The sequence below is a fragment of the Ceratotherium simum genome, chromosome 24, assembly GCF_057802395.1.
Source record: "Ceratotherium simum simum isolate JZ-2026a chromosome 24, ASM5780239v1, whole genome shotgun sequence".
In the NCBI taxonomy this organism is placed as follows: domain Eukaryota; kingdom Metazoa; phylum Chordata; class Mammalia; order Perissodactyla; family Rhinocerotidae; genus Ceratotherium; species Ceratotherium simum.
In genome coordinates, this window is record NC_141923.1 from 5,719,059 (window position 1) to 5,739,270 (window position 20,212).

Genomic DNA, 20,212 nt, shown 5'->3' on the forward strand with positions numbered 1-20,212 from the left:
ACAACAGGGGCTTGGGGTGGGAGGGGGCTTGGCAGTGGTGACTATGGCGGCGAGCGAGGATGACAGGGTTTGGGGATTGAGGGTGAACTATGGGGAGGAGGGTGAGGAAGGGTGGGGGTAAACGGAGGGATTTGGGGGAGGGTGGGAGGGGCTCGGGATGTGGGTGATACGGGACTCAGGAGTAAGGGTGGGACAGGCTCGGCGTGAGAAAGAACCAGGAGTGATGGGCTCAGTGGCTTGGGTAGGGGTATCAGGAGCGTGGGGGAGATGGCAGTCAGACTTTGAATCAGGATGACAAGGGCCTTGAGTGGTGGTCAGGTGGCAATGGGGTGATGAGGTCAATGGCCGTGATGACGGTGACGCATGTGTCTGTGTGTGGAGTGAGTGGAATGACCGAGATGATGAAGATGACGACGACTGAGACACAGACTCTTGGAGTAAGGTAAACAGTGCAGGTAAGACTCACTAAAGCTAAGAGTATAAATTCTTATCCAAATAATTTAAGAAGCAAAATATTCCTGACGGGCACCCAAGGGCTGTTCAGCTGCCCCACTCTGAGAGCTGAGAAGCTAAACAGAACTCTGTCCCATTTCCTTCTAGTTTTGCAAAAAAGATAGATCCTCTTTTAAAAAACCTCAAATTCACAATTCAGAAGCTGGCTAGGTCTCTAGGGATCTGAGGGTTAACTCAGCAACACATAGGGAATCCATGGCTGTGTAGGCCAGTCTGGTGCCTCTCTGGCTACACAACTAGAAAATGCCCCACAAGCAACAATTTCCACTAAACCCTGTGAAAACCTTGGTGAGGGCTGTGTTGCTGCTCAGATTTTGCCAGGGGCACTTGCGGTTCGAGGTGCATTTAAATTTCAAGGGACATCTCTAATCTAGAGGGGGGGACGAAGGTGTAGTGCTGGGGCACTGGGTGGGGGACGGGGGGTGGGCTGCCCAGACGGCAACTCAACTCCAGACTGCACATTGTGACTCAAAGGGGGCCATCGTTTCCAAACGGGAAGTGGGCCAGGAGGCTCCCCGCTTTGAGAAATGCAGTCAGAATCGATTTCAAATGGTCAAGTGTGCATCCAGGATAGGCCAAAGCCTTCGGATCCCAGGACGAGACTTAGTCATCCTCGGACCCTCATTTTCAGGGTCAGGAACCGTCTCGGTTCATACCCCCTCGTTCCTAATTCAGACTTTTAGGGCAAGAGAGGACCTTGATGTTCACTGGGTTCAACCCCTCCCTCAAGAGGGGCGAAAAGGTGGGCCCGGGTAGGGGGGGACTCGCCAAGGATCACACAGCGAGTTAGTGGCAGGGCTGGGACGGGGTTCCAGCCCCCCAGCAGCCAACCCGGGGCTCTCTCTGCCTGACACACGGCCGCTGCACTCCGCAAAATCTCCAATCTACCGGAAAGATCTAAGGGTTGCGGTGCGGGACTTGACGTGAGTGCGAGTCGGATGTGGCATGTGAGAATTAACGAACGAAAAGAGTTCGGCCCTTTTCACAGTGGCTGGTCACGCACAGACTCGTAACGGTTTCACGAGGACCCCGTGGCCGAGACCCCCCCGGAGAGGGGCGTCGGCACGGCATCCTGGTTCGGGTTGCCTTGTTTTTTTTTTGGTCTTTTTTGATTTTAGAGTTTAGAATAACATACTTATTTCATTTACTTGTTTAAGGATGAAATTCTTATTATTTTTTTATCATGCATTAAGAGAGAGAGGGAAGATTCTTCTGGCATTGCGTTTGTCACACAGCGACACAGAGAGAGCAGAGGTAAGCACAGCGTTCACCAGGGATGGAACAAAAGAGAGCAAATTCCACCACAAAGACGAGAACAGACCGCATGGGGTGAGCTCTGCGGGACCCCGAGGATATAGGGGGGCCAGTGGGAACGCTGCTTAGATCTCCTCGTCGCCAGCCTCCTTGCTGAAGGTGGTCATGTCGATCTTCTCGGGGAAGATGATGTTGACGGCCAGGTCCTCGCCGCTGTTGTACTGCAGGAGGAGGTTCTTCTTCTTGCGAAGCATGTGCTGGTAGCGCAGGTTGGACACCCAGGCCTCGCACTTGTTGAGGAAGACGATGCCCATGGTGCCCAGGACCACCAGGCTGGTCAGCACGCCCAGGATGGTGAAGCAGATAGCCTGGCCCTCGGAGAGGAGTGGGGTGCTCTTGTTGAGCTCCTTCATGGACACCTTGAGGATGCGGTGCTCGGGCTGCGGCACGGGCAGCTCGTGCACCCCGGGGGTCAGGCGGTAGGTCAGCCCGTAACCGCTGGGCAGACGGGTGACCTGCTGGGGGTTCTGCGCGCGCTTCTTGCCACAGATGGGGCCCGTGAACTCAGGCTTACACAGACACTCGTACCTCACCTGGCTGTGCTGCAGGCAGGTGCCCCCGTTCAGGCACGGGTCGGAGGCACAGTTGGTCACCGGGCGGCTGCAGGTCTTGTCCACGAAGCCAGTGGGGCAGCGGCAGCGGAAGTCGCCCCCGATGTCGGTGCAGATGCCTTGGTTCTCGCACGGGTTGGGGGTGCAGCTGTTGGCCACGATCTCGCAGAAGTTGCCTGAGAAGCCAGGAGGGCACAGGCAGGAGGCGTGGGAGGCCCGGCCCTCGTCGTCCACGCAGGTGCCTCCGTGCTGGCAGGGGGAACTGTAACAACAGGCGACACGGTAAAGGGCCCTCGGCGGCTGGGCCAGGACAGCACTGGGGTCCCCTCGCCAACCTCCCCGGGCCTGACGAAAGGGCAGGTGCTCAGAACACACTGCTGAGTGAGTGAGCGCCAGGGAGGCCCAGGGAGGGGCAGGCACTGTGACCCCTGCCTGGAGGGGCCCACAGGCTGTCCAATAGTGGGTGCACACCTCACCCCCATCAGGCTGCCAACCTGGAACATGCCTGACCTCCCAGGCCAGGATGCCCGTCTCCTCTCCCACCTCTTATGTCATCTCTCATACCAGAGGACTGAGGGTCATTCACTAGACAAGTGGGGAAACTGAGGCTGAGAAGGCAAAGTTAGTAATAACGCAGGGCTGGAGCGAGCCCCTTCCCTCAGCCCCGTCCCTGGGCCGCTGCGGCAGAGCCACGCGGGGTATCACTTACTCTCTCCCACCACCACCACCATCGCCCCTTATTATTATTTTTATTTTCGGCGGAGTGAGCCTGCAGGCTATTGTGTGAGAAACACTTGGGGACTCTCAGAGTGAAAGAAATCTGAGGTCTCCCTGTGCTGGCTCGAGCCAGCGCCTGTGCCCGGCTGTTTAATAGTGGCCCATTCACCCGAGTGCGGCTGGCAGACTGAAGCTGTTTGCTCTAAGCGGAGCACATGGAGCATTTAACGTAAGTGCTTTTAAACAAGCAAGCCCCTTTGTCATCTGATAAATGCCAAAACTCCAGGGAAGAAAGGGGCCCTGAGCACGAGAAATCAGCATGGCTGCGTCAGGGGCAAGGGCTGAAGAGGAGCTGGGCTCGGAAGGAATTTCAAGGACCCCTGGGCTCTATTTTGACAAACTGGTTCAAGTCTGTTAGAGAGAAAAGCAAAATATTTTAAAGGTCTTGCTCTGGACTTCCCCTTCCTGCTAATAAGGAGCAATGGAGTTGGGCTGTCACCCCTGTCCTCTGACCCCCGCTGAATACCGATCTTCCAACGCCTGGTTCTCTGCGCCACCCGGGAAGGCCAGGTCAAGATAAGCTTCTTTTGCATTTTAGCTGCTGTTTCCTCATGGGAAGGGGTGCCCCCCGGTCCAGGCCCGGGTCCTAGTTTGAATTCTTGTCTCTGTCAAGATCTCTCCTGGACTCCGCTGAAGCCCCATTGGCGGGGGGCAGGGCTCAGCGCAGCTAAGCAGATAAGGGCCGGAAATGCTGAAGGTGCTAGACAGCGCTGCCCCAGGAGGCGCAAGAGAGGCAAGCAGCCATTCTGTCTGTTGGGCCCACTGTCCTGACGTCCCAGAGCCCCTCCCCACTGAGGGTAGCTGAGAGCTGGACCCTAACCCCCTGCCCTTATGGCTGAGGCCCCCGCAAGCCGGCCGCAGCCCCATCTCCCCACTCCTCAGCCTAGCAGCTCCCTCCTAAGACAGCCCAGAAAACCCAACCACAGAGCCTGCCAGTTCCCCCAAACCACCCCCTAAAATATGGTGAGTGGGTTTCACAAACAGCCTGCTGAACTCTGATCTCTTATTATGTTGTCGTCTTTAGAAAATTATGCAGCTCCGAGCTCCGATTCACAGCCCCGATCCACTGTCACTCACACACATCAGGACTCGGGAACGTCAGGGGAATATGAAATCGCCTTCAGGATCATTTGAAAAAATTATGGAAATGACACATTCCCCCATAAATACCCTGATCTAGGGCGGCCCCCCATGGGGCTGCGGGAGGAGTCTTTTGTCAGGCGACAGGTCCCACTGGGTGAGGCTGAAAGGGTCTTTAGGGAGCGTGAAGCAGAAATCAAAAGCAGCATTCATCAGTTCACACATAGTGGGAGAGAATATTTACCCGTTGATCACGCACGGCCCGTCCTTCTTCTGACAGTCCTGTCCCGAGAACCCAGGGGCACAGGAGCACTCGTAGTGGCCATTATCGAGGTTCATGCAGGTCCCGTTGTTAGCGCAGGGGGTCGAGGTGCAGGCCCGGATGTCTGGCGGGGAGAGAAAACCAGCCCTTGTTACCCTCTCCTCCAGGGAAGTGGGGGGACAGAGGCTGGAAGGAGAGCTTCCTGGGTGGGGGCAGGGGACCCCAAGTGAGCTGCCTAGATGTCTCTGCTTGTGGTCACTGCAAATGGTCACCAAGTGGGGTCCTGAGTAAGAGGGTGTAGTGACCCAAAACCCTGAAGGAAGTAAATAGCTCAGGGAGCTGAAGGGGCCTCCCTGTGTCAGGTCACGGAGACAGAAGTGACGGCCGCTCACTGAGACGCAACCCAGGACAGCTGTCCTCTTTCAGCCCTCCAGTCCAGCAGCGTGACCTTCACTGCAGACCCCTCCCCTCCCCCAAAACAGCGCGGCAGAGCTGAGATTCCCTCAGGCCTGCCTCCTCCAGACGAGTTCTCACACCCAGCTTCTCACGTCTGGCGGGGGTCCCTGCCACTCGGGGACGAGTGCGGCCCAACTGTTAGAAACATCAGCTGCCCTTCAGACTTCTCCATCCCAGAGGGCGGGGGGAAATCGAGATGCAAAGACCCCCGGTGGGCATCGAGAAGCCTGACTTACTGCAGCACTGCCTCCACCTCCTGGGGGTCTCTCTCTCTGCTCTCGGGTCTGAACGAAGGGGGTCCGTGATAAAAAGGCTGCATCTTTGGAAGGCAGCAATATCAGAACTATTGAGCGCTCGCCTGTCAGCGTGGGTTTCCATGAACACCAGTATATTTCCACCGCCCTTTTACACCTCCCGACATGCACACTTCATTATCCGGGGCTCAGCAAGCCAGGGACGAGCTGAACAAAGGGGCCTGGGCCAGGAGCTCTCTGACGGTGGAGACCCCAGCCCCCAGGCAGGGCCAGGGAGGGACTTTCTCTGCGCCCATCTCCAGCCAGCTGCATAGGCCAGCTCCCTCCATTCTGTGCCTCAGTTTCCCCACTTATAAAAGAAGGGGCTCTCCCTGGCCATCTCAGAGGGACCTTTGAGCTTTCGTCCTCTATGATTCCAGCTGCCACACCTGCCAAATAAAAAGCCAGGGCCAACCAGAGACGCTGCAAATTAAGGCAGACTTGGGAAGGGCCCCCAGTGCTGAGGCCACACATGTACAGGTTCCTTCCCTCTTTTAAAGAGACCCACATCTTCATGGAGGGGAGATGGCAATCAATCAGTAAGGAAAATCCTCGGCTGATGGCCCATCCTGAGCCCACGAGGCATTCCCTGGGAGCCCGCTCGGTGCGAGGAAACATAAAGAGGATCTATCTTTACGGGCAGGTGCCATTGGAGCGTCAGCACGCGGGGCTTCCGCAGCAGGCTCCTAATTCTCTGCTCCCGGCTCTCCTGTCACTCAGAATCTCACACATAAGCTAAAGAGCTGGCGACCACCCCACCACTCTCCCTGCACAGTCAGCCTTGTGAGCGAGGATCAGCCCACCTTTCCCCTCCTGGGCCTCCAACCTACAAAGTCGGGTGGATTAAACCTCCGCAGGACAAAGCTGCCAGGGTCCCTGCGGGGACAGCAGCTGTGGCTATGACAGCCTCAAAGATGGGCAAACAGGGAGAGGGGCCTCAGTTACCCAGAGGGCTGTTTCCTCTGGACTCAACTGTCCCACACTGAGAGCCGCTGTCAACCCAGTGGGGAGGGGACCCTTGGTCTGGAAAATTCCATGGGGGAGTCCTGTGCTTAGATACCAAAGGGGAAGGGGTCTAGGCTAGAAGCCCTGATCCCAAATAGTGCCTTTTTTGGGATTCCTGGAGTCCCAAATCAGCTCAGAGGTCCTGCGAGGGTGCTGTGCTGAGGGCCAGAGCATGAGTCAGCTGCGGTAAAACCCTGCATATCTGGGGGGGACCCGAGACAAGGTGGGGGGGCTTGATTTTGAAAGCCCACTGCCTTGGCTCTATGGGGCAGGGGTGATAACAACACGTTCTTAGGTTTTCCTTAAGGGAAACAACAGCAGATGAGGTGGAACCCATTCCTGGGGCCAGAGGAGGGGTTTTTAGCTGGCTTTTCTCCTACATCTTATGTGTCCTTGGGAAGACCCTTTTACTCCCTGAGCCTCAGTTTCCCTATTGGTACCACTCATCTCTGCTAACACTGGGCACCCAGGGACAGAGGCCCCATGGCAGCTGCCTACGCTGCTGCAAGTTTTTTCGAGGACTTGAGTTTGCTGGGGCTTCAGGGCAGGTTTCGCCAAATGAGAATGGGCTCAGACGAACATTTTGCAGCCCGAAAACGCAGCCACAGCCAACTCTCCATTGCTCAGGGTAATGGAGGACAAAGATTACATAAATTAATGAAATCAACAGATAACACCAATCTACACTTTAACCATGGTCTCAGCTTTCCCCAACCCCCTCCTCTGCCTACACCCAACCTCTTCAGTCACAGCCCCCAGCCCTGGCCTGGTGGTCCCGACCCAGCTCCTGCTCCCTCTCCTCCGCGGGGCGGGTGTGTGTGTGTGTTGCCTTCGTTCTTGCGGCCTCCTTAACAGCCTCGCGTGTGAATTTCTTGGAGTCTTAGCTCCATGACTTCCGGAGTCTGGACAGGTCTGTGGTCCCCACCCACTCAGCTCTGTGTGGCGTATGTTTATTTTGTGACTCTTTATTCAACAGGCAGCTCCCTGGCATCCCCACCACCACCCCCAGGGCCTTCTCTGGGGCTGGTGTGGTGCAGAGGGGAGCACATTAAGTTCCTACCTGTGGGGAGGCTCCTGGCACCAGCAGGAAGTGTATAAACAGATCGTTACCATACAGAGCTCTGGGTGTGTGGGGATAAGGCGGGAGGGGGAGGGGAGGCAGCCATGGGGCTGAGAGCAGAGGGGCGGGGGGGGGCAAGGGCACGTGCCAACCTATGTCGCAGAGGTTTCCGTCCCAGCCGTCGTCGCAAATGCACTGCCAGGGTTCCACACACAGTCCATGTTCACAGCCGGGAAAGGTCACACATTGGTCACAGAAGGGACCCTGCCAGCCAGGCTGGCACCTGCGGGGGGAGGAGGGGTGATGAGGACATATGAGGAGGGGCAGGGGTGGAGGGGGAGCTCAGGCTGCTTTCTGCGAAACCAAGAGCCCTTGGGGGTCTTTGCACAGTGCCAGGCCAGTGGGTCCCAGGAAGCAAATACCAGTCACCTGAATGGAAAAGTTGAACAGAGCAGACAGAGGGGTCCCTGAGAGCCCCAGAGCGTGCTGCGTTTTGCCGCAGTGGCCTACAGTGGTCTCACCCTACAAGGGGCTCTCCTGCCACCCCACTTCTGAAAATGCAGACAGGAGCTGTGGCTGTCCCCCACCCCTGTGCTCTTCTCCCCCTCACTCCTCCCACCAGTTTCCTGTGGTGGGGAGGAAGCTGTTGTCTGCAGCCCAGTGGCCAAGGCCCCCCCATTTTTTTCTGCCTGACACCATGACTGCCCAGGATTCTGGCCCCCAAAGCTGCCTCTGGGGAGCCCCTCCATTACCTGCAAACATTGTCATCCTCGCAGAATCCATTTTGGGGGTGGCAGGCCGGGAAGCATTCAGCTCCTGAGGCACAAGAAAGGTTACACCATTCACTCCGCAGGGCTCCAGAGGCCAAGGCAAAGTACGTCTTCCCCCAGACAGCCCCCGGCCTCCCAGGGGAGCTGACCACCCTCTGCGGCCACCCGGCACACAGTAGGCACTTCATATCAACCCACTCAGGAGAAAAATTTTTGCCATGTTCCTGGTTATGGAGTGACGACAGTACTCTGCCCCGTTCCTAAGAGCAGGTCAAGACACCTAATTTCCCCCCCAAAAAATACGAAACGTCAAATTCTAAGAGTGGGGATGTGGAGATGGTGGATGGCAAGATTTTGACCCCGGGGCACTCAGCCAAACCCTCACTTTTGCAAAGTGAGCTAAAAGGGGAGCAGATTTTGAGGTATTCGGCTATGAGAGAGCCCAGACAGGTTCACCTGGCGGGCTCACAGGTGAGCGTCTGCGTTTTTTTAAAGGTTAATCCCAGTTAAACCAGGCACCCAGGTCACATTCCCCAACCTCCCCTACCCCAGACTTCATATACAAAAGACACGCAATGGTTTTGCAAAGCGGGCAGCAATTCCAACACTGTTTAGAGATTCCAACACTTTAATAGGCGCCTACTGTGTGCATTTACTACAACTCGCTCTCCAGCCTTCAAAACAGCCCCCCCATAACCACTGGTGCAATGGGGGCGGGGGGCACTGCGGGAAGGGGGCAACTCTCTCACTGTCAGAGACGGATAGCCGCTGCAGACAGAAGTGTCGCAGCCCCTCACCTAGAGACACACGACGACGCAGGAAGGGCTCAGGCTGGGCTCCTGGTTGGGAATTTGCGTCCACGACAGCCAAGTCACCCCCAGTGCCCCCAGAGACCTGTTCCCGAACGCGCACAGGGCACCCCAAAGTTGCCCCCCAGAGCATTTTCACACAGGACTCCCCAGCATCATCTCGTTTCTCCATACCTCCTCTCTCAGCGCACCGACACCCCTGCGAAGGCTACTTCTGCGGCGCAGGAAGGGGCAGGAGGTCACACACCTCCCCTGCCCCCGGGACCCCAGGGCCAGGCTTGCCATGCGAGGGTGGCGGGGAGGGCGAGGCAGGCACGGCGCAGGGCTTAGGGTTAGGCAGGACGGGCGGGAGTTGGGGCGCATGGGACGGGGCGCGCGGGGCAGCGGGCGGCCGGGGGGCGTCGCAGGCTTCCCCAGAGGGGGCGCGAGCCGGGCCGCCGGGGGTCTCACCATGGGCACTGCGGCCGAAGGCCAGCAGGAGCAAGAGGACGGGCAGGAGGGCTGCGGTCGCGGTCATCGCGGGGCGGCCGGGGTCGCGGTCCTGGGAGCGGCGCGGGCGCGGGTCCGGCTCCGGGCGCCGCGCTGGGCTTCTGGTTGCGGACGCGGAAGGGGGCGCGGGCGCGCGGCGAGGGGAAAGCCAGGGCTGCACCGGGCTGCGCGCTGCGCTCTCCGCTGCCGCCGCCGAGCTGCCGCCGCCGCCGCGCGCACCGCCCTTTTCGTACCGCGGCCCCCCCGCGGCCCCCGCCCCGCCCCGCCTCCGCGCGCACGGGGCCGGCGCCGGCCAGTCCCGGTGACCCCCGCCCCTCACGCGGCCGCCCCCTACCACTGCGGCGGCCCGGAAACCCGCTCGCGCACGCGGCGCACTCTTGGATAGACGGGCACAGGTACCCCGCGCGCGGTTAGCACACGCTCCGCACACAGGACGGCACACGGGCGCGCACACCCGGGCCGGCTTAGGACAAGTCGCATGAACCGAACACCCGCTGGGCCGCAGACCCCAGGAAGACGCGAGGACACGCTCGGAATACAGAAATGCTCACAGAAACACCAAAACACTTATGGCCAAGGTCCTGAGCACATGTGCCATGGGTCACGCACTCAGAAAAACACAATTCCACACTCGAAAGACGTAGAATACGCACGTAATCACACACGCACCCAGAAAAACACTTGTGAAAAGCCTTATGCATCCATATCGCAGCCATAAAGACGCAGGAAAACGCAGACACACTTATAGCAACACACACACTGCGACCCAGGCACACCCTACAATACACACACACTGCAACACAGTCGCACGTTATAGAAGCAGTTGGAGTGCCACATGCTTGGTCATACGCAGGCAGAGGCGAGCAGACAGTTATGAAACGCCAGGCATCCTTCATCATGTGCCCAGGTCCACACAGAGGCATGTGCAGAGCCACCGGCACACCTGAACGTGAGAATACACTTATAAACATACAAACCCGCCTGCACACGTTCAGTCGCATCCACCCACCCACCCACACGCCGGCACACACAGTCAGGGCCTTGATCATGCTAAAACATGAACCCGGACTCTCGTCCACATATGTGTAGTCACATACCCAGTCCCCAGAACTCACAGATCACAGGCTCTTGGTTACACGCTCATATACATATACAAACACACATACACAGTCACCCAACACACACATACCCCTGATCCCATCCACCTTTGCCCGCAGTGACACGTGTGGGCAAGCTCGCAATGTGCTCACACTCACACGCACAGTTGCACACCAGGCACTCAGCACATATTCCAGACACACCGGGAGGCTTCCAGCAGGGGCACAGGGGCATGGAAGTGGGGGATGCTGACCCTGCCAGAGACCCTCCCCCTCCAAAGAGCTCCGGGGAAAGCCCCCCACCTGGGCTTAGAGCCCCACACTCTGCCTGGCAGCCTTCCGCCACCCTGTCGGTCAGATCAGGAAGGCTCCAGAAAATGGAGAAGGAGCCATAGGTGGGGTGGGGGCGGTGGAAGGGGATTAAAGGTGTTTAACCTCCTGGGGAAGGGTACCTCCGGTTATGACCTTTAGATGGGTCATTTGTGTATGCTCCATTTGCATAGATTAGTGTGTATCTAGGTCCTAGGTGCAGGGAGTGGGTGCCCACCCATTCCATGACCTCTGCTTTCCCACAGTGCTGGCGGGGGGGTGATCTCTGCCTCTTTAAACTTGGGATGGGGGGCCTTGGCCCTCGGGCTATCTCGCCAGGCCCTGGCAGGTTTGAGGACACACTGTCCTTAGGATGGGTGTGGGACATCAGGCCTGGGGGAGCCCCCAGGCATGCTGACCCTAAGGCTCTAAGTTTGAAATCTGGAAGGCGGCCACAGGAGGGCACGTGACTGGGAGGAGACCCCGAAACTGCTCTGGGTGGGCTCTGCGAAGGCTGCATGGAAGCCTTCACCCCTTTGTGGAAGGTGCCCCTTCCCTGCTGTTCGCTGCAGAAGACCCAGAAGGGGGGGCCGTTGGGAATGGCTTTGGCGACTGGCTGGAAGGAGCAGCCACTCGGTAGCTACCCCTGATCACCGCCCCCCCCCCCGCCATGCCCCATCTTTCCAATAACCCACTGTCTTCCACAGACTCTTTCTCAAGGAGGAAACTGAGCCTGAGATGGAAGGTCTTTTGCCCAAGGCCCCGGGGCTGCAAGGAGAGTGGCCGCAGGCCCAGGCCGGAGGCCCAACTGTCCTCTGCAAGGATTCCGCCCCCCCGACTTTTCCAACCCCCTCCTCTCTTCCCTCCAAGGACCCTGACCTCAGCCTCCAAAATTATCCTACCCAGTGGATAGAAATGGGCTGCGTTCTCAGCCAGATGCTAAGGAGGGACAGGGATCTTGGGGCAGAGAGGCCCAGGGCGAGGGATCCCCTGCTCCAGCCCAAGTCATGAGGTGTGGTGTGGACCACATGGAGTGCCAAGGGGAGCCCCCCACCAGCGGCCATCCAGTGTGCCCCTGTCTAGACCCCATCTCTTCCCCACCAGGGTCCCTTCCCACCGCTGCCCTCCCCAGTTTGGGAAAGGGAGGGAAGGCCTGTGGAGGGCAGGCTCACCCAAGGGTGTCTGTGTCCAAATGTCACGGGCTTAGGCTGAAAGAGCACACTCCCTGAGCCTGCTGGCACCTGCTGGCTAAGCCCAGCTCCATCCCCTAACTCCTGAGGGCCCTGGGCCAGTCACTTCCCCTTGCCGCCATTTCCTTGTCTAAAAACAGGGATGCCCACCTGTCCCCAATGGGAGCTCAGGTTTTCTTCAGTAGAAAACCACTGCACTTACAAGGCCTGGCCCCCTCCTGCTGTCCCTCCAACAGCTGCCCCCAGGCCTCCACCAAGTGGGCTAGAGAGAGCTGGAGTCGGGGCAGGGGCCTTTGGATCCAGCCCTCTTCCAGAGCGCCTGCAGGGCTGCTGCAGGGAGGGCGTCTTGCCTAACAGGACCTGTAAGCCTGGAGCTTTCTGTCAGTTTGCTCTGGTCTCAATAATACAGCGTTTGTAAATTCAGGAGACTAAGGTTTCTTTTCAGCAAGCAGACACTGAGACAGGGTAGCTTAGGAGCTGTGGGGAGAGGAGGTTGGTGACTGTCACAGGCTGCACAGAAAGCAGGAAAATGCCAACCAGGTCCCTTGGGGAGAAGTCGGCCACCACCACCGTCTGCTGTTTGCAAGCGGACCCTGGGGGCTGGGGAGCGAAGGGCTGGAGGAGTCAGGACAGCCCCCTCTATCTGTGCATCCCTCCCCTCCTCTCTCCCCTTCTCTCCCCTTCTGTCTTCCTCTCCGAGGGACAGGCCACTGGGACACAGAGGAAGCCGGCAGCCCCGGTCGGAAATGCTTGGCCCCCAGGTCATCACAGCGTGGCGCACGGCAGGTGGTCACACAGGTAGCAGAGACCTCTGCCAGCTGTGGAGTTAGATGGGAACACAGGGCCCGGGCTTCAAGCTGGGCCCCATCCCTCCGCCAAGCCCGCTGGCTCTGCCTGCCGCCCCAGCCCCCAGCGAGCAGGAGCCGGAAAGTGGTCCTCTGTTCATTCTGCTCAGAGGCCAGCTCCCTGGGCTTCACTCCACCGGCAGCAAGGGAGCTGGTGAGGGGTGGAATTTTCTGAGGGAACCAAAGACAGGTTATCTCCAGCCCTTCTCCCTCCCCCCTCCTCCTCTCCCCCTCCTCCCTCTCCAAACACCAACACCACCCACCCCTCAGCCTGCGCCAGACCTCTTGGCCCTTGATTAAAGACAGAATCGCTGATCAGGGAAGCCCAGCAGGTTCCAGCTGGAGAAGCCCGGGGGACCAGCTAGTCTTGGGCGTGCACAGCAGGGGAAGGCGGCTGGGGGTGCTTCACCCCCACCTTGACATCCTGCTCTGCACCCCCCACTTTGAGAATCTCCTAGCCTGGGGCTTTGTTTCTGCCCAGACTGGGTGGCAGTTTTGGGAGGCGACTATACCCCCAATCCTAGTGGGACGTTATACAGTCAGGGAACCTGAGGCCCTGCAAGGACTCACAGGAGTCTTTGTTCGCCCTTCTGCCCTCCCAAACACCAGGCACCATGCATCCTCCTCCAAGAGAAGACACAGCTCCCCTGGCCCTGCTGGAGATGGAGCTTTTCCCAAAGGAGCTGCTCATTTGACAAGGCGGAACCAGTGCCCAAAGACTCAGGTGGACTGGTGAGAGTTCCAGAAATGTCCCAGAGACAGCGGGGCAGGGATCTCCCACCACGAGGCCACAAGCCCTGGGTCAGGGGGCTTATAGGTAAGCGGGAGCTGCCTTTTCTGCCTCCCCTGACTGCACCCTCAGATTTAGACTCCAGGTTAAGCCCACAGAGCTGGGCCTCCTCATGGCTGGGCTGTGCTGGGAGTGCAAGGCCCATTTCAGAGATGAGCACACTGAGGCTCAAAGACCCTAACGCAGGTGTGCAGCTAACGGGTAGCGGCACTGGGATTCCAACTGGAGTCTGCTGGAATCCATGCACGGGCTCTCTGCTTGGCCAATTGCAGTGGGGAAAGTGAGCAGGGCAGGAGGAGAGAGGGCACCCCAGGGCCCTGCTCTCCTCTGGTTGGAGGGGGGTGCAGTTCAGCCACCCTGGGGCAGTGAGGGCTTCATGCAAACCCCCAGAGATGCATAGCTGCCACCATTCCGATTCTTTCCCCAAGCTCAAGTTCATCTTTAGAGAGAGATTCTCTTTTTTTCTGCCCAGGGGAGGGGGCCCCGGGGGCGGAGGATGGAGGGAAATGAGAAGCACACCCGGGTACATTTAGGCTCGAGAACATGATGGTTTGGTTTCAAGTTCAATCAGAGAGAGGCCTCTTCAGTTTGAAGTGGTGGTGCGCTCAGCGATGCTGGCAGGCGAACATGGCCGTGGAGGCGCCCACTCTGCTCCCTCCTGGCCTCGTGTGCGGGGCCTGGAGAGGCACGTGACAGCCCGGGCCCACCTCGGGGCTCTTGATCGAGGCCTACATGTGATGCAGGGGAGAAAGAGTGGCTCCACAGGCCCAGCCTCGAGCTCCCGGAGGAAAACATATGAGAGAGGGGGCGAGGCAGGGACGCCGGGGGTGCATCCAAATTTAGTGTTGATTGTGTGGGGTCGCACCTCTCCCCCAAACAGAATCCAGTTCTCGTCATCGACGGTGGGATTCAAAAATAGATTTTCTCGCTTCCTTTCTCGCCATTGGAATCAACGGGGACGTCAAGTTCACAAGTCTGATTGTCCATGTCATCAATCAGATTATCCTCTTAAAGGGCGCCATTGAGTCATGCTGAGCGCGTGGGGAGCTCTCGGGGTCTCCGGAGGGGTTAATAACAGCTCCCCTTCCCGCCCCCACACCTGGTAGGTAAACTCAGCCCCACTCAGGAAGGAGGAAATCAGGGCCAGAGGAGAAAGGAGTCTTTTCATCACTTAGCCTGTCGATGCAGGCTTTGGCAAAAAGTACAGTAATTCTTCATTCATCACAAATTCCCAGAAGTTAATTTTCCATAAAATGGAGGTTCACCTCTTTAAATGTAGTCTTTCATCCACTCGGCGTTGGCTGAGCGCCTACTGTGTGCCTGGGGCTCTGCTGGGGAAGCAAGGTGGACAATGATGGATCCTAGGGGGGTCCCTCGCCTCCAAGAGCTCAAAGTGGGGGGAGACCGATGCTTAGAGACCTCTGAGATGCAGGGTTGTGCGTGGGAAGGAGGGGAGTGAAGGGGGAGCTGGGCACACGTCGGGAGGGGCATTCAGCACTTCCTGGAGGGGTGTCTGGCTGGGTATGCGAGGGTGCATAGGAGTTCTCCACAGTGTGCCATTACGGGAGGACCTCCGTGTGCACGCGAGCACATGTGGGATGGTTAGAGCGTGGCTCGTTCATTGTGACGGGGGCAGAGTTAGGCTGGAGAAAGAATGTTACAAAACTTTCAGCATTTTGGATATAAATCCCTCTTAACTCTTCTTGGATGTTCTACTGCCTCCCCTACCCTGGCTAACAGTCCAGAGAACATGAATCCCCCTTTTCTCATACTGGGGTCGACCAACGAACACGTCTTGCCCAAACTTGTGCTGAGTCTTGGGAATGGAGCCAAGCTGCCCGCACCCATCCCTGTAGTGCCCGCCTACCCCCTTCCCAGGAGGCCCCAGCCAGCCCAACCTTCAGAAGCACCAGCTGAGTGCCAGTGATCCAGTGGAAACAGGAAACATCCTTTAGCCATGGAAGAAACCATCTTCTCAAGCCCTGAGCCCCTGGAAGGAGGGCCCCCGTCCTGGCCCCAGCTTAGGAGTTTTTGGGGTGACCTTGGCAGAATCATAACCTCTCTCCATCTCCGTGTCCGGGTCTGTCAATAGGAAGCCACGTGTCATGGCTCGGCCTGCCGCACCAGTCAAGTTTAAGGATGTGGAAACACACAGCTCTCGAGGAATTTAAGATGTTCCCGTACTACATTTATTCTCTTATTTGTAAGAAAGCATTAGCATTTTCATTCAATCTGATTCAAAAAAGTGTTTGCGGCGTGTTACCACATCCCAGGTGTTAGGGATCCCTTGCAAAGGAAGGCAGTGCTCTGTGCCCAAGCAGGGCCCTGGGACAGGCAGGCGGAGGGGTGGGGTCAGAGCACCGTGTGTTTGCTCCTCTCTCTGGTCTTCCTCCGAGGCCTTCCCCTGCCCACCCCCCCGCCGTGCCCCACCCGTGGTGGGTCCTGGCCCAAGACTGGAAGCCAGGGAGGCTCTGGCCTCCTCCCAGCTGCTCGGCATCACCACCCGCCCTGAACACCTCTTGCCGCCTGGTGTTAATGGATTTTGCACGTGTGTCTGACCTCAGCAGGGCCAGGAGCGCCTTCTCACCCTGCAGCACTGCCCGCGAGGTGTCTGTGGATTAAGTGAATTAATGAATAAATGAATGAGACACAAAGTGTTCTTGGAGGGTTACTGTGGGCCCCCCAGAAAGATCCTGTGTCCTAGCAACTGGCCTCGGCCACGTGGCTCTCTCCAGCCAGCGCCCTCTTGCCACCTCTGATCTCTGGGTTCCAAGGCTTGCTGACCCCACAAACTGGGCTTCCTGGGGAGAGGACCCCTAAGGTTGCAGGGGGCACCCCCACTTTGTTCTCTCCCAACCAGGGTTTCTCAGTTCTTTTACTAGACATGTGGAAGGTGGGGAGCAGCTGCAGTGAGACCACAGCCAGCAGCCCCCCACTGTCACCCACCCCCCTGCCCACCTCCCCGTGCCTGGCTCCTCTGCGCTGCTCTCCACGAGCCCGTTCCTATGGTGACGCTGCGCGCCTCCAGAGGCCCTACCTAGCTGTTTGCAGCCAAGCTCCAGCTAGGGATGGGGGACGGGAACATCTAGCCCGAGCAGACCCCAGCATCCCCCACCCAACACATATGGGGTTCCTTGGTACCCAAACTAGAGTTTGATCTTTTACGAGGAGCCTTAATTTGATCCTTGCACAGAAACGTCCATTCCTTCTCCCTCTCCACCTGTGGGGGCTCCCCTATGAGCCACAGACCTTCGTGCTGGGGCCCAGAGAGGCTGAGCGATTCTGCCTAGGTCACACAGCAAGGCATCAGCAGAGCAGGACTAGAATGTTGGGGCCTGGTGCCCCGCTGGGATGACTAAAAGTTGATTGTAAGCAGTGCTTTGAGGAACTCTGGGTTCCCTGGTTTAAAGGGATCCGACCAGAAAGCCCACAGACTCAAGACAGAGAAAAAATCGTGTCCCAAGAATAGGAGTCTAGTTGGGACTGAGGAGGTGGTCAGGGAATTTGAGAAGACAAGGCTGCCTCCTGGGGCTGGCCACGTTCTCTCTCCTTCTTCCTTCTCTTCCCTTCCTCCTCCCACCCTGGCCTCCGGCCTGCCCAGCCACCAGCAGGTCCTCACCACGGCATCCAGCTCTCTCCGCCTTCCAACTCCAGAACTGGTGCCTGAGCAGGAGCCCCCCCGCCTCCGGAGCGTCTGCCTGGAGGGCTCCCTGAACTCCTCACTCGCATTTGTCACCCCCCAGGCTGAGGGCTGCCGCTGTCCCGCAGTGGCCAGAGCCAGCATCAGCTCTTTCCTCCCTCCGCCTCACCCTGTGCATGTGCACACAGGCCCAAAGTCCAGGGGTTGCACCTCCCCAGGGCCCTCCTGTCCACTGCCGCACCCCTATCCTGGCCCCAGCACCCTGGTCCAGGCCACCAGACTCTGGGCCTCCCGAGTCCTGGGGTTTTGCAGGACAGAAGTCAGAGAGAGGTTTTCTAAATGCACATCTATCCGGAGTATGGCCCTACTTTGACTCTTCAAGGGAGGGAGGGAGAGAGGAGAGAGGGAGGGAGGGAGGAAGAGAAGAAAAGAAGGAAGGAGGAAGGAGGGAAGGAAGGAAGGAAGGATGGAAGGAAGGAAAGAGGGAGGGAGGGAGAAGGAAGGAAGGAAGGAAGAAGGAAGGAAGGAGGGAGGGAGGAAGGGAGGAAGAAGGAGGGAGGGAGAAGGAAGGAAGGAAGAAGGAAGGAAGGAGGGAGGGAGGAAGGGAGGAAGAAGGAGGGAGGGGAAGGAAGGAAGGAAGGATGGAAGGGAGGAAGGGAGGAAGAAGGAGGGAGGGAGAAGGAAGGAAGGAAGAAGGAAGGAAGGAGGGAGGGAGGCAGAAGGAAGGAATGAAGAAGGAAGGAAGGGAAGAAGGAAGGAAGGAAGAAGGAAGGAAGGAGGGAGGGAGGAGGAAGGAAGGAAGGAGGGAAGGAGGGAGGGAGGGAAGGAGAAGGAAGGAAGGAAGGAAGGAGGAAGGGAGGGAGGAATAAGGAAGGAGGGAGGGAGGGAGAAGGAAGGGAGGGAGAAGGAAGGAAGGAGGAAGGAAGGAAGGAAGGAGGGAGGGAAGGAGAATGAAGGAAGAAGGAAGGAAGGGAAGAAGGAAGGAAGGAATAAGGAAGGAAGGAGGGAGGAAGAAGGAAGGAGGAGGAGGGAGGAAGAAGGAAGAAGGGAGGGAAGGAGGAGGAGGGAGGGAAGGAGAAGGAAGGAAGGAAGAAGGAAGGAAGGAAGGAAGGAAGGAGGAAGGGAGGGAGTAATAAGGAAGGAGGGAGGGAGAAGGAAGGGAAGAAGGAAGGAAGGAAGAAGGAAGGAAGGAAGGAAGGAGGGAGGGAGAAGGCAGGAAGAAGGAAGGAAGGGAAGAAGGAAGGCAGGAAGAAGGAAGGAGGGAGGGAGGGAGGGTGGAAGGAAGGAAGAAGGATGGAAGAAGGAAGGAAGGAGGAAGGAAGGAAGGAAGGAGGGAGGGAGAAGGCAGGAAGAAGGAACGAAGGGAAGAAGGAAGGAAGAAGGAAGGAGGAAAGAAGGAAGGTGGAAGAGAGGAAGGAGGAAGGAAGGGGAAAGAAGGAAGGAGGGAAGGAAGGAGGGAGGGAGGGAGGGAAGGAAGGGAGGGAGGAAGGAAGGAAGTTCTGCCTTTTCCAAACCCCTTTCAGCCCTCCCAGGGCCACGTGCCCAGAATTAGGCGCACAGCAGGTTCTCATTAACTGTTTGCGGAATTGAATTGCACCGTCTTATCAAGGAATCGATGAGGAAGCACTTGGCAGGAATGGGGGCACCTTGGGGATGTGAAATGGTCTGTTAAAGCCCAGGGAGCCCCTCATCCCCGGGAAGATTTGCCTCCAGCCTGCAGACGAGTTTCTTTTCAGCACCTTTCTGCTGCCTCTCTCCGATGGGCCAATTATTTCTGATTGTGTTTTACTTCTTTCTGCCTTCCCTCCATGAGCAGCGGGCAGCAGCCTTCGCTGTCCACGGCCAGCAACGGGGCCCCAATTGATCCGTGCGTGCGTGGAGGGGACCCTGCTGGCACATTCTCGCCCGAGTTGGGTTTTTTCCTGCTAACTAAAGATGGGGGAGCAATCTTGCATGTGTAGTTTTCTCACATTTTCTCTGCACAAGGCAGGGTGACGGAAGGGAGGGGCTCTGGGGCGGGTGGTGGGTGAGCTTGGGGACCTGGCTCAGGCTCCCTGGCCGCTGTCCACTGCCCTGTGGGGGTGTACCCCTCCGTGGAGGAGTGGTGCGGGGGCGTGAGGCTCTGGTGGAAGCCCCTGCCCAGCTCTGGGCCCTGGGTCCGTGCTCAGGGTCCGTCCTGCTGCACCTCTCGGTGAGGGTCCTGATGAAGCCAACAGGATGGGGAAGCACTGGGCAAGCTGCCAAGGGATGGGCAGGGTCAGTCGCCATTCAGGTTCCTTGAACGCTGCCCTCTAGGCCCACCCGCCCTGATCCAGCACCTCTGATCCATTCCTGGGGACCTATGCCCAGCCTCGTCCTTCCCCGCTCGACAGCTTGAGTTAACAAGGAGACGTGAACCCGAGGGCTGGGGAGGCTCACAGGATTCAGGCAGGGCCCCAGCAGGAAACAGATGGCGCACACAAGATGGTGAACGCAGAGAGAGTTTAATAAAGGGCTATTTACAGGGATGTGGGTGGGGTGTGAGGAAAGTGGAGGGGTAACAGCAGGCCCAGGCACCCCGTGGGCCCGAGGGGCAAGGGGGGCGCGCCGTCACCTGGAAGCAGAGAGAGCTGGTGGAGAGGGTGGTGGTGGAGCGCCACCTCTGGTGGAGGCGGCCCCAGTCCACCGTGACCCCTCTGTCCTCAGCTGTGACCGCTTGGGAGCAGAGGGCAGCCAACTGCCTCAGATGTTCGTGTGGGCCTCCAGGTGCACAGAGCAGGGCAGAAGGACACAAGGCCCAGAGCCCACACAACCTAGGGCATCACCAAACCCAGCCACCTCCTTCTCAGTCGGGGAAACTGAGGCTGGAGAAGCCTGTTTGGGGCAGAACTGGGATTTGAACCCAGGTCTCCTGGCTGGAGCCCAGGCCTTGTGCCCCAGGCCCTCACTGCTCTGGGGTGCACACCAGCGCAGAGCAGCGCCC

The 20,212-nt window shown here is 58.3% G+C and overlaps 1 protein-coding gene across 2 annotated transcripts; it reads right to left on the minus strand.

Moving 5' to 3' along the window:
• Window positions 1-1,662: 1,662 nt before the first annotated feature.
• DLK1 (delta like non-canonical Notch ligand 1) lies at window positions 1,663-9,530 on the minus strand. Of its 2 annotated transcripts, XM_004434261.2 has the most exons (6): window positions 9,341-9,530; window positions 8,064-8,127; window positions 7,464-7,594; window positions 4,480-4,621; window positions 2,361-2,640; window positions 1,663-2,135 (listed from the first exon to the last, which is right to left on the minus strand). In XM_004434261.2, exons 1-6 carry the CDS (start codon window positions 9,405-9,407, stop codon window positions 1,893-1,895), a joined length of 927 nt encoding a protein of 308 aa, XP_004434318.1. In that variant the 5' UTR covers window positions 9,408-9,530; the 3' UTR covers window positions 1,663-1,892. The 2 variants fall into 2 exon arrangements, with proteins under 2 accessions (XP_004434318.1, XP_004434317.1); XM_004434260.3 differs by having other exon boundaries at window positions 1,663-2,640.
• Between the last annotated feature and the right edge of the window lie 10,682 nt (window positions 9,531-20,212).

Excerpts from the sequence above, each read along its gene's own strand:
- DLK1 (XM_004434260.3), bottom strand. The coding sequence starts at position 9,407 with ATGACCGCGACCGCAGCCCTCCTGCCCGTCCTCTTGCTCCTGCTGGCC. Across the intron at positions 8,128-9,340 it reads CTTCGGCCGCAGTGCCCATG|GAGCTGAATGCTTCCCGGCC; the intron begins GTGAGACCCCCG and ends CTTGTGCCTCAG. Across the intron at positions 4,622-7,463 it reads CGGAAACCTCTGCGACATAG|ACATCCGGGCCTGCACCTCG; the intron begins GTTGGCACGTGC and ends TCTCCCCGCCAG.